The sequence below is a fragment of the Trachemys scripta genome, chromosome 6 (assembly GCF_013100865.1).
Source record: "Trachemys scripta elegans isolate TJP31775 chromosome 6, CAS_Tse_1.0, whole genome shotgun sequence".
In the NCBI taxonomy this organism is placed as follows: domain Eukaryota; kingdom Metazoa; phylum Chordata; order Testudines; family Emydidae; genus Trachemys; species Trachemys scripta.
This window is the reverse complement of record NC_048303.1, coordinates 37480963-37494620: the sequence shown is the minus strand read 5'-3', so window position 1 is coordinate 37494620 and position 13658 is coordinate 37480963. Positions and strand designations below refer to the sequence as shown.

Below are 13658 nucleotides of genomic sequence, written 5' to 3'. Positions count from 1 at the left end.
AAAACTAAACAAAAAAACCCAACTTGTCCTGGGGTGAATGAAATGTTTTATTTAACTCAAAACTAAATCTTTTCAGTTTTGGTTTCAGTGGAGAAAAATTGAAAAATTTCCATTCTGGGTTGACCTGAAATGTAATGTTGGAGGGTTTTTTCAGTTGTTGTTCAACCTCTGAATTGAAAAATCAACTCTTCACTCTGCTTTAGTGCTGACACTAGTGTTTCAGAGAGGACACCGCTCTAGTTCATGGTAGATGGGTAGGGCTTCCTGTCAAGCTGCCATGGCTTGGGAGAGGATTGCCTACTTTCTCTGGTCAGCATTGTGAAGGGCCCTTCAATTCTGGGCCCCTATTATTGTCTGTGAAGCAGGGCGGGGATAATAGTGTCCATGTGAGATGCTACACATAGGCACCTGGCTGAGTGTGGGAGTGAGGGGGAACCAGGAGGGCAGCACCCTGAGATGTTCATGGACCTCCAGCTAAAACACCAGGGGTTCCGTGACAGCCACAGCAGCTTCTCTTCCCCCTCTAGTGGGCTTGGCCTGCCCCCTCCTCCGCTCCTGAGGGAGTGGGTGTTCAGGCACCATCTTGCCCTGCTGGGGATGTGGGGATGGAGCCTTTGTTACTTCAGGAGCAGGGCGGCTCCCCCTTTTCCGCTGCAGCTGGGCCTGGGGACAAGGACAGCCCCAGCCCCTGCTCAGAGCTCCTAGACGAGAGCCAGAGTGACCTAGTCATCCTCCACTTCAACGACGTGTATGAGGTGGAGTCCAGGCAGAAGGAGACGGTAGGAGGCGCTGCCAGGTAGGAGCCACACCTGGCCCAGCCCGGATACTGAGATGTGTGGGTGGGAGGGAATCGCACTCCCCACTCTCCTCCCAGGGAGGGAGGGGAAGAAACACCCTGTCCCTCCTGGGGTGCGTGAGGGCAGGCATGGCTGCCCCGTCTCACAGGGCACGAGCACGTTTGACAGCCCCGTGCATTCCCGCTCCCTGGCTGGAGCCTCGACCACATTGCAGGGCTGAAGGAAGGCAGCCGCCATAAGGCTGTAGTTCCACCTCTCTGCCACACAGGGCTCCTGTGGGGCCTGATGAACTGGTCTACAAGTGGCCTCTTTGCCTTTCCTGTTGCTGCTTCCTCCGCTGGATCCCAGCAGGGTAAGAGCAGGTGGGAGAAGCAGGCAGTAACTACAGGGGCCAGCTGGCTTAGTACAGGCACTGGGCTGCCCCTACTAGTTCCCAACAAGACTGCCGTCCCACACACAGATCCTAGTAACCCTCCTGGCAGCACACCACTAGTACTCAGGATCCCCCAAAGCCCCCACTCATCCTTCTATCCCACCCACTCCCAACGTAACCCCATGTACCCTCCAGACCCCAAACACCCTAGATCCCTACCCTCAGCCCAGATACTCCAGCACCCATGCACTACAGCAATCTCAGCACCCTTCAGACACTCCAAAACAACACCCTCAAGTACCCACTGATCCAGGCACTCCTAGAAACCTTCCTGCACCCACCTACCTACCACGCACCCCGAGGCACCCTCGTCTTCCCACACATCCAGAAACCCACCCAGCCACAACTGCCTAGTTTTGTGCTACTTCATGTTTGACTTCTGGTCAGAGTGTGGATCCTAAACTGAAGCTTATGGCTATTTGCAAATAATTTCATTAAATAATTTGCACAAGATGTTACACACAGAACTACACAAAGTTTGGCAGCTGTTAGGGGTGGGTAAAAGCCAGGAAATATCCTTTCCCTCCCCCCCTCTCTTTCTGGGATATGAGATGCAAAGAATATCCATTCTCTTTCCCCCTCCCCCCTGTTATACCAGGAAAGATGAGGAACTAAGGAAATAACTCTCCCTGCACCCTCCCATGCTGACATAAAATGTTTGTGGGAGAGGTGGACTGTAAGGGAAAGTAACTTCATCCCTACCCCCTCTCACAGTTCAGGGCAACTGCACCTGTACTCCCCCCTCTGTGGGCCACCAACAGCACCCAGCCTAAGCAACCAGCTCATCAGCCATCACCTCTCTTGCGTAGAGACCCCAGTCTCCCTTCCTCTGGACTGGCGTTTCTCCAGGCTGCACAGTTCCCTGCCTAAATAAGATATTCCCAGCAAGTCAGACTGCTTAAACAGCCCAGTGTCTGCACTTTGCATTCTCTTTGAAGACTATGAACAGCCTAATGGCCTACAGTTATAAGTGATAGAATAACTCTTTATAAGCACACGTTTATTTTTCAGATGAAAGCATTACAGAGAAAACATCTTAAAAAAAATAAAAGAACCTACACATATGCTAAACATCTTCCCAGAGGTCACCCCCCTCTCTGCAACTCCAACCTGGGGTTCTGGTAGGTGTCAGTTGTTCAAAACCCACAACTGGGTTTTCTCTGTGGTTACAAGTTCATAATTTTGTCAGATTCAGAACCAGAACCTCCAAGAATGTTCAGTCTTTTCCTTTATATAGCTTGGGCCTTTGATCTTGGCCTCCTGTAACAGGTGATCAGCAGACAATGGCTCACTTCTCAGGGCAAAGCTTCAAAAGGCTGGGTATTTGCATAATCAAAGGTGGGGAATTTGCATTCACTTTCCCCTAGATATTCCCCAGGAAAACTACTTAACACATTTTGTCCTGAGTCCATTCTTTTCTGGCACATTGTTCAGTGTAGTCCTTTGAACCCCCAGGTATCACATCTGTCACATCTGCCCCCTTGAGAGGTTATATAGAATCCAGGCCCGCAATAATACATAAACCCTTCATTTAATACAATGGACCCTGAAGATACTTAAGCCTAATTCAATAGGATTTCCCAGGTATATTGAAGGAAATTGCTATATCTGTACGTAACAGGGTGTGCTGACTCCAGAGCTAACTCAGCATCCTGCCACTCAAATCCCCACCTGTGTACATTACTTGAACTTTGATTGAAAAACAGGCAGAAGGCAGAAATAGACTGGCTGCTGCTACAGTACCCTTCCCCTGAAGCAAAAGAGGAAGGTAGTGACTCACTATAAATATAAAATACAATAAAATATGGCAGTGGGCTCTGGTTAAGGACCAAAGGGAATCGGGGGACCACCTCATGATATTGTCACACACACTATTCTTGGATACTGAGAAAGGGAGGCGCCAGGCACCATTCCTTTCAGGCTATTTTGTGACATCAGGAAAAGGAGTGCTCTGAGGAAATTCTCCACCTTTTAATTCCCACCTAGGATACCACCAGGAAAAGTATGAGAACAGGGAAGCGCCCCCTCCTTTTATCCCTCCAATCCCATTGTAATAATGGAAGAGGATGGAACCAAGGAATCTGGCCTTATACCACTGTCTCCATTATATTAGGAAAGGGATAGGGAGGCAGGATTTGGCCCATGGTTCCCAGGTTGGGCAAACAGATGCAGAAATCAGCAACAACCACCACAAGCCTGTATAGCATTTGAGAAAGCTTACACTTATAGTGTATAATATTACTCACTATGGTGGCACCTGGTTGTGAACCATAGTTGTTTGTATTCTGAAAAGGGACATAAATTCTTGTTTTGCTCTAAAAGCAGGTGGCTGATTATGTGAAATTAGTTTTTATGTACTTTTGAGTTTTCTCAGTAGTTTTTGTTTGGTATCTCTTTATACATTTTTCCATTAGTAGTCCTTGAAATTGGGTTTTGTCTGAAATTTGTCCTTGGCAATCCAACCTTTCATTGTTGACTGATATCTTTTGAAAAATATTGTCTAGCTAGCCTAAATTTGGTGCAGAGGTAAATTCTGAGTAGATGTGGTACAATGTGTAGTTGTTTGGGTGTTTTAAAATTTGTACTTAGGGTCATTTTTATTGTTATTCATTATAGCTGAATGTTAATGTGCCAGCACAGATGCATAAACTTTTTGTGTGTGCTGGTATATAAACTGGCACATAAACACCTGTGTGCCAGTGCATACACAAAACTTTCTCTGTCAGATAAAACCTTCTCCATCAGGAGCTACACTTTTTTGTTCAGATTTTTATGCTACAGTGTGGAAGGGATTTATGTGCCACTGGGCATAACAGAGGAAGGGTTTTGTGTGCTGTGGCTAGCAAATTAAACTTTTCTCTGTGAGCAGCTGCACTTCTTCCCTGAGCCAGGTTCACCTCCACCCTGTCTCAACCAAGTCCCAAACCGCACTTAAATGTTATAAAATCTTAGGAATTAATACACAGAAAATTCATTGTGAAGCAGTTATGATTACTGCACACATAACACAGCTGACATGCTCACACAAAAGCAAGAATATGAAAAGTAAGCCATCTAACAGTTTATACCTTCTTCTCTTCCATCCACAGGCACATTACTGTTACCACTCCCACAACCACAATACACTAGAGACCATGCACCAGAACCTTAATACAATCCCCTATAGACACTGGCCTTCCATCAACCTTTTCACCAGAGGATCACACCCCCACTTTAAGAAAACAGCTTAAATTTTTTATGATTACTGGATTCAGACGTTGAAGACAGCTGGTGGGGAGATCCTGCAGAGATTCAAAAAGATGTAGCACGTCCTTATATTAAAACAAGCTTTTAAAATTCACAAGTATTGTGTTGCTGTCAATAGCTGCTGTTACTTATTCCCTGTCTAGGTTGAGTTAAAAATTGTGATTTTTTTTTCTTCAGAATATAGGATTTTCTCTTTTAAAATGTAGATTTGAATTATAGTTTAAAAGCAAAGAAAAGATGGTTAATTTCAAATGTTTTGTTCATTTGCATATTCTTCCTCATTTTTCCTTCTTCATCTTCTTTGTTCTTCTGTCACCTGTTCTTTCCTTTTATTTCCTCATTGTTTGCTTCCTATACTTCCTACTGTTCCTCTATTTTTATATTTCACTTGTCTTCCTGTTCTAATTTTACTATTTTCATCTTTCTTTGTGTCCTGCCCTTTTCCCATCTCCTTTCTCATTATTCACTTTTTCACACACATTCTGATCTATATTTCCTGTATTTTTCCAGACCAAGTGGACGTGTTCATTGCTTTGTTTTCTGGTGTATCCAAGTGAGAATTAGAATGATAGTTTTGGAGCTAGGATGTTTGATGTGCAAATAAGATAGAATTCAATCATCTTTTCCTTGCTTTGGGGCTAAAGCTGGTAAGATTATGAAACACCATCCTGAAGAATTCATGATGAGCTGATTTTGACCAAAATACTATCTGTACATATAAATGGAAAAAAAAACAAGTTAGAGACAACTTGATCACAAGATGTAGAATCTATTCTGTTGGTAAATATAAAGGGCCAGATTCTTAGCTATGTCCCGGCCCCTTTGTGCTGAAGAGGTGATGCAAAGAGCTGTCCTATTGTGGGGAATTCCAAGATTGCATATAGTATGCATAGCTGTAGCTATTGCCACATGCTCTAGGATAGGGGACTGTGGGGGCTAGGTGGGGCATTGCTAGAGAAAGTTGCAGGAGTGATTTTGTGCTGGCAGATGTTTGATCTTGCACCAGGATTGAGGCAGGAGGAATCTCATTGGAAATATGGGAGAAAGTCACCTATGTGCCCCCAAAGGTGCATTGAGCAGAACTCAGGTGCCTGATGCCCCTGAAGATCTAACCCAAAGTAGGAAGAGAAAGAATTAAAGCACTGTCAGTCTATAATGACTGACACAAACTGGAATACACACTCTTGTATAGGTAACACTGAAATTTAAGCAGGATTGATTAAATTAAATGTACTGAGGTGTAATGTAAACAAATCTCCTAACTTTAGTAAGAAAGGCATGGTACTGATAAGTGTTAATGTGTGTGTCAGGGTATTATATTCATTAACTAGAAGTATTTTAGATGGCTTGAACATATTAAGCAGACATCTGTTTAACATTACCCAGGCCCCATGGGAAAGTACTGTACTTTGTTAGATTCTATTAAATAAAGTATTTAGTCTGAATGTTTAAATGGACAGGATAAAAAAAAAAAAGGTGATCCAGACATGAAGTATCCATGCCCTTCTGAGTGCCTCCATATGTAAATCTGAAAAATCAGCAGTCAAGGAAGTACAAAGAATGTTGGACAGCTAGTTGAAAAGACATAAGATTGAAACTTGAAGCTAGGAGACAGTGCTTTGTAAGACAGTAGTAGGATGTGCTGGTGTTATCAAATCTGATGCCTATTTAAAGGACAGCAAAAAGAGTCAGACCAATTCTGTTTTCTTCAGGAACAAACAATGAGTTACACAAACATATGACCTTTGTTATTGGGCCCAAATCAGTTCTTCACATGCAAACTATGACTAATGTGCACCTCCATGTGGGTCATAGACTTCAGTGTAATGAAGGGAAAAGGAACAGAAAAGCTCAGGAGTCCATTAAAATATCTTTAATTTAAGATACCATAGGAAGTAAGAATTCAGATCACTAAAGTTCCCATGACAGCTTCATAAGAAACACCCCTTTATAAATTTTTCCCATAAAAGGTCTCTAATTGCATCCTTTCACAAAGCCTCCCGCTCTCCCTAAACATGAGCCAACTTCCAACCAGATTAAGACCCACAGGCTTCTACCTAGACTAAGCTTTCAAACTGGAACAACACCTTTAGGATTTGAGATCACCTAAAATGGATTAGCACACTAGAGTGAGCCCCTTTGCACTGAAGCAGGCTTTATAGTTCCCGAGCTCCACCTCTAATAAATTCTGGCCAATCATACACCCTCTCCTGACTTCAGATGGCCTCTCACTGCTACAGGAGAACTCTATTGATAAATTTTCCTACATTAAAAAAACATTTTAGTTCAGGACAAAGGCAACTAACCAAAGGAAAGGAGAAACTGACTCTGTCAAACATACTCTTCAGTTGGTTTCTGCTTTCCGGTTTCTCCTTGTGACATAGGACTCATCTACACACAGACTTGCACCGGTTTTTTTTTTACATTCTTTTGTATTTTAATGTAATGACTATGCAATTGTCACACCATATAGTCACTATGGAATGAACACTCACAATATAAAAAATATTGTTATCTAGTTTAGCATCCAAGAAGCTTAAAATCAACCTTAGATTTAAGGGTAACACCACTTCAATTATGACTAGTCATGTAACTCTTGGATACTGAGCCTTTTCTCCCACTGCATTTGCCATTCCTGCCACACTTTTTTCACTTTGCAGAATCAATATTGCTGAAAGCAACCTTTATTGTCAGTCTGCTTCAGGAAGTGCTGTTCTCAGAAGGATTGACATAGAGCACTGGTAAAGTGATTTAATGGCAGCAACATCAGCATTGATGAAATATTCCAGTAATTTGTACATGTTTTAAATATGAGGAGGATAGAGTAATATGGAAGAAAGAAAGGAAAGGGCTAGAAATGTGTGTTTAAAACCAAGACAGGGGAGAAGGCTAAAAGATAAGAGACAATATTTGGAAAAGAAGAAAACAGATAAGATGGAAATAGAAGAGGAAGGGCATGGGGGAGTGAAAGTTGAAATGAAGAAATGGAAAAGACAGGAGGGATACTGTTGTTGTTATTTATTATTTGTGTTAACATAGTGCCAAGGGGAAAATGCTGTTGCTATTTTCTGCCTCCAACTTCTCCCTGTTTCTTTTCCTCCCTTTCTGTTCAGAGATTCTCTTCTATAAAAACTCAAAGAATGGAGTGAACACTCCCTCACTTTTCTTTTGTGTCAAAGCATGTTTTCCTAGTTTGAAGCAGTTGACAAACTCTAAAACAGAATTAATTCCACCCAGAAAAGAAAGCTATAAAGATGGTCCAACAGTTCTAACCATCTAATAAAGCAAGCTGAAAGTTGTGTTTTTTCTTGTAGATTTGCTGCAGCTATAAAAAAGTTCAGTTCCCTGAATCCACTTAAAATATTTAGTGGAGACTGTTTAAATCCATCAGGTTTAAATTCAATAACAAAAGGAAAACATATGATTCCTATATTAAATGCAGTGGGAGTACACTTCGCAGTCTTTGGTAAGTAAATGTTATTTACAGATGAAGTTCATAATATCTGTTAGTTTATTTACAGCTACCTTTTACAGGCGCACCCACAGTTAGATTGTAAGCTCTATAGTGACAAAAAGACTTAGATTGTGTGTCTCTAGTGTTCTTATGTCTTGTAAAACATCATTTATGTTGCTGCATGATGGATCAAATCCTCAACCCAGCAACTAGTCTGAAAGCTGGGGGGGCCTTGATGGATGAGCAGAAGTGTGTGGGAGAGAAATTGTCCCCTCCCTCAGGAAGGTGGGGAGCCTTTCAGCAGAAGATACCTGAGCCTGAGAGCTGAAAAGTGCTCTGCAGACACAATGTGTCTTTTCTTCCATTGGAGCAAGCATCACAGGATCTGTATAATGGCAGCTCCTTTGGCCTTGCCCCTGCAGGTTACTGCACAAGGGAGTTTCTGTGGAGCAAGGCTTCACAATGCACAGGAGAGTGGGTCCACCCTGCAGAACCCTCCAAAACCCACCCTTTTTTTTGTGCAGCATAACTTCACTGCCGCCCTTTGCAGGATGCCCTCTGCAGCTATAGAGGAGGTGGCAGGATTTGCCTTTATAAATAGGGGACCAAAGAGGAAAGCAAATACTAGAGGCAAGGGCTCATAACAAAGAATGCCCTGCCAGCAGCCACCTCTTCTTCTTTATATACCAATCAGGCTCTAATTCAGATGCCTCTGATATTCATGAGTATGATGACATATGTCACAGGAGAGAGGAGGCCTCTTAGAGTCCCTGGCTATTTAGGGCTTTATAAGATTTTGGTTTTTGTCTTATAATCAACCTGCAAACCAATAGGCAGCCTGTGCGAAAGATAGAGCACATGTTTAATGTGTTTGTGAAAAGGAACAGCACTTAGCAAACAGATTAATATAATCTTCACATGAAACCAACTTTCTTTTTGATCCTGGGAGCAAGTGCCCACTCCTCTGAATAACCTCGGCCCAATAATGTCAGCACCAGTAGACCAGCTAAGCTAACTGATCTTTTCAGGTAGAAGAATGTGTTCCTATGAACCATAACAAATCAAACAAACACAAACTCTAGCTGGGTCTAGAGTTCTCTTAGGTAAATATATTGTGACGTTGTGCAGTCTATATGGTTTTATAAAAACATGATAAGTGAATATAATGTAACTGGGATGTGCTTCATGCAAAAGGTCTCTTGTAAGGTATCATTACAAAGCTTATAATCTACTGAGTGTGATCATCCAATTTGTATAAATGTACCACTCTTGTATCTAAAACTAGAAATATAAAATATAACTCTGAGGGCCTATTGTAATTATGTAAAGTGTGGACCATTAATGATGGTTTGGAATCTTGATGACTCCCATTGTCTGCAGATGGCTGTGTTTACCTGTGAGTCTTCCTGTATATGTGTGTGCTGGCAAGTGGGCAATGAAGTCTTGCGGTGACATGTGATCATGTCACCTGAACTGGAATCCATCTTTAACCTGGTGCTTTTCCAGTGAGGGGGAGTGAAAACCCAGAGGGACAAAGGGTTCCCGCCTTATGCAAAAGATATATAAAGGGGTGGAAGAGAACAAAGGGGAGAGAGGAGCCATCATGAAGAATCCCCTAGCTATCACCTGAGCTGCAACAAGAGCTGTACCGGGGAAAGAATTGTGCCCAAGCCTGGAAGGTGTCCAGTCTGAGAAAAAACTTACTGAAGCATCTCTGAGGGTGAGATTATCTGTATTCAGTTTGATTAAGCATAGATTTGCACATTTTATTTTATTTTACTTGGTGACTTACTTTGTTTTGTCTGTTACTACTTGGAACCACTTAAATCCTATTTTCTGTATTTAATAAAATCACTTTTTATTTAGTAATTTACTCAGAGTATGTATTAATACCTGGGGAGCAAACAACTGTGCATATCTCTCTATCAGTGTTATAGAGGGTGAACAATTTATGAGTTTGCCCTGCATAAGCTTTATGCAGGGTAAAACGAATTTATCTGGGTTTAGACCCCATTGGGAGTTGGGCATCTGAGTGCTAAAGACAAGCACACTTCTGTGAGCTGTTTTCAGGTAAACTTGCAGCTTTGTGGCAAGTGATTCAGACCCTGGGTCTGTGTTGGGGCAGACGGGAGTGTCTGGCTCAGCAAGACAGGGTGGTGGAGTCCTGAGCTGGCAGGGAAAACAGGAGCAGAGGTAGTCTTGGCACATCGGGTGGCAGCTCCCAAGGGGGTTTCTGTGATCCAACCCGTCACATATATAATCAGACATATATGTATAGCTAAGGCGAGAGTAGCACTCGAGGTGCCATTCTGCCCAGTGCCAGGGCTTCTTCCTGGGCAAAAAAGGGGGAAGAGAAATGTATAAAGCAGCTACTTATTCTTCATTATATTGGGTTTTTCAAATATCTTTTCCGATGCAAACTTATTTGAGTGAACGAGCAAGGTCAGCTAGTCTTTTATTTTCCTTTCTACTTTTTGGTCACTGCTTTGCAAAGCAAAAAAGCCACTCAGTAGACAGTAAAACAAACAACAACACTTCTGTATCACCAACTTTGTGTTTTCCTAGTCTTCCTATTCTAAATATACAGTGTACATTTGTATAGCACTATATAGACCGTAGCACTAGATAAAGGACCATATTTTCAGAAGTGGGCTGTGGTCCACGAAAGCTTATGCTCTAATAAATTTGTTAGTCTCTAAGGTGCCACAAGTACTCCTGTTCTTCTTTTTGCGGATACAGACTAACACGGCTGTTACTCTGAAACCATATTTTCAGAGACGTGTATGTTTATAAAAACCTGTATTTGTGCATATTAACAGACACTTATGCATGAAATTGTCCCCTTTTGCATGTTAATAGAGTTTGTTCCAGGCCTGCGGGTTTTTGTACATTAACGTTTGGACCGTCCTCTCAAGCAGTTTGGCGTACAGAATTGTTTGGCATAATGCACAGTAGATATAGGGTTCCTGAAAGTCAGATACAATACCACAAATAATAGCTCCAAGACTTGATCCACTTACCTGTTTTATCCTGGCTGTACCAAAAGTCTCTCTTAAATAGGCCTAATTATTTACGCACACCTTTGTAATCTCTGGTAGCTTTTGGCATGGTACCAGAAAGCTTTTGGCATGGTACCAGAAAGCACCTTTTTCTTTCCCCCCATTACATTTCAAAGGCCAACCAAAGACATGATATGATAAACTGACAGATGTATCTTAATTTTTCTCTCAAGAATCTTGCCCTGGGTATTACATATGTTTTTTTTTCTAGCCATAAATATTGGGCTTGCTAAAACTTAGATAATCTATGTACAAAAAGAAGTAGATGCATAAAAATGGATATTTTGGGCAAAGCATTGTTGTCCTTTACTACAGTATAAAGCTGGGGTAACTACAGAAGTAAATGGAATGACTAACGGTTTTCACTGTTGTAAAAAAGAGGAATTTGGTTCTTTAGTTTGAAGAAAAAATTTCATATCTCTAATGCTATTCTAAATGAAATATAAAAACTAAAATTATCTCATATGACCACCTTTTGTTGTTAACCTTAACAAGCTAGCTTCTGGACTTTTGTATTTTTAGGAAATGATGAATTTGATTTTGGTGTTGATGTTCTGGAAGATTATATACAACAAATGAAATTTCCATGGTTCCTCAGCAATGTATATGACAGATTTACCTCTAAACCACTAGGCCATGGCTCAGTAAAAAAAGTAGTTAAATGGAATAATACGAAAATTGGTTTAATGGGATTAGTAGAAGAAGACTGGCTGGATACCTTGCCTACCATTAACAAATCAAACCTAAACTACATAGATTATGTCAAAGTAGGTAATAAAATATCTGCAGAACTTAAAGCAGAGGGAGCAGGACTTATAATTGCTATGACACACATGAAATGGATTAATGACATCAGACTTGCCCAGAACACGCAAGGAATAGATCTGGTTCTGGGCGGCCATGACCATGATTATGGAATCAAAAAGGTGACTGGAACTTGGATTGTCAAAAGTGGGTCTGATTTCAGGAATTTCTCAAAAATAAATATAAGAAAGTTTGGTGCATCATTTCAGTATACATTTCAAAGGATTGACATTTTGAGGAACCTAGAAGAAGATTCTTTTATAAAATCAGTGGTGGATGATTGTACTCAAAACCTGCAGGTAGGTACAACTTCCTTAAATATTTTGTTCTAGGAAAAGAAGATAATAATTGTTGTTTTAAGTGATCAGACTGATAACAGTGGGCCAAATTCTGATCTCAATTATGACATAAATCTGGATTAACGCCACTCTATTCTATTCAACGATATAGAACACAGACCCTTCACTGATGTCAGTGAAATTACTCTGCTTGTACAAATACAAATTAAATTGATTTTGCAAACACATATAAAAGAAGTCATTTCATTTCAAGCCTACCAAAATTGACAGGCCCATTAAGGTGAAACTGAGGGCAAAATTCCTTCTTGATGTAACTCCACTGACTTCAGTGGAAGTATACCGAGAAAAAATTTGGCCCATTACATTTTAATGGCTTCAGCTTATTTTTTTTTAATGGAAAGTTAAACTTTAAAGTAGTGAATCCATGAGTGATTGCTATTAAAAGACACCACCTTATCAAATTTAGTTTTGAGATCAAGTATAAGGACAGAAGCCTCAGAACAACAGACAATTTTATCCATTTTGTATCTACAGTAAATATAGTCCCTACAATATATAATAAACCTCTCCTGGCAAAAAAGAACACCATTGAAGTCCCTCTGTCAGTGAATCTGAAGAATTGCAGTGCCTATATACATGTGAATTAACAAAGTGGTGTTAGAATCCTTCATTCTATGAGTGCTGAGGTCATTTCAATGGAAAGCCACTGGCCTTAATTAAGAACTTTCCTTCTTTTATTATTACAGCTATTGTCTATTATTTGTATTACTGTTGCACCTGGGAACCTAGAGCTTTATATTTAAGTACATTTCATTTATGTCTGTTGACATTTCCACTGAGAATAAAATATTTCTGACAAAATGTTAAAATGCCAAATAAGCTAGTTCCTCTGACATGCAATATTGATACCATTTATAGTCCTTGGCAGCTTCCTGCACAGCAGTCTTTAGTCTGTGTAGGAGCGTGCATCTATGAACTACTGTATTCTACAATCCTAAAGGGACTAAAACTCACAAGGACATTTTAATTGGATGGTCTGTATCCACAGGGGTACTAAAAACTAGCACACATTATAGGGGGACTTTGAAACTGTTAAACTCAGCTTGACTCTAACGTTGTTTGTAATCCCAGGATGACTGAATCTATCTTTAGATTCTCTATGCTAGGAAAAGTATCCATTTTTGACAATGAGCGTCAACCAGTACTCTTGAACTTGTGCTGAATACGGCTAGCTGAAAGAGTAGCCAAGAACAAACTGTTTTTCAGAAAGTTGTTTCAAAAATGGTGATTAAAACCTCAGAACAGGTTTCTTGATCTCAGCTGTTGTTTGCTGATTACTATTATCTGCACTCTGTATACAATATAACAGCAAGAAATGACAGAATGGGATTTCCCCTACCTAGTCAAACTCAAGAGAAATGTATTTTTGTAGGTCTGTATGGAATGTTAAGTTCTCATCAGTGCAGGTATATAATGGAAGCCAGGTGGCCTTGGAATTGTTGCTATTTGTCCATTGCCAGAATAAATCACCTTCTGTGCATCTATTCAGATTCACAGGGGATTGAG

General features: G+C 40.9%; 1 protein-coding gene across 1 annotated transcript in view; it reads left to right on the top strand.

The window, feature by feature from the left end:
- Positions 1–605: 605 nt before the first annotated feature.
- Positions 606–13658, top strand: part of LOC117879124 — a 30091-nt gene continuing 17038 nt past the window's right edge. The window contains exons 1-3 of the mRNA XM_034774084.1: positions 606–796; positions 7791–7942; positions 11512–12092. Of these exons, the coding sequence (XP_034629975.1) occupies positions 606–796; positions 7791–7942; positions 11512–12092 (924 nt within the window). The remainder of the gene's footprint in view (positions 797–7790; positions 7943–11511; positions 12093–13658) is intronic.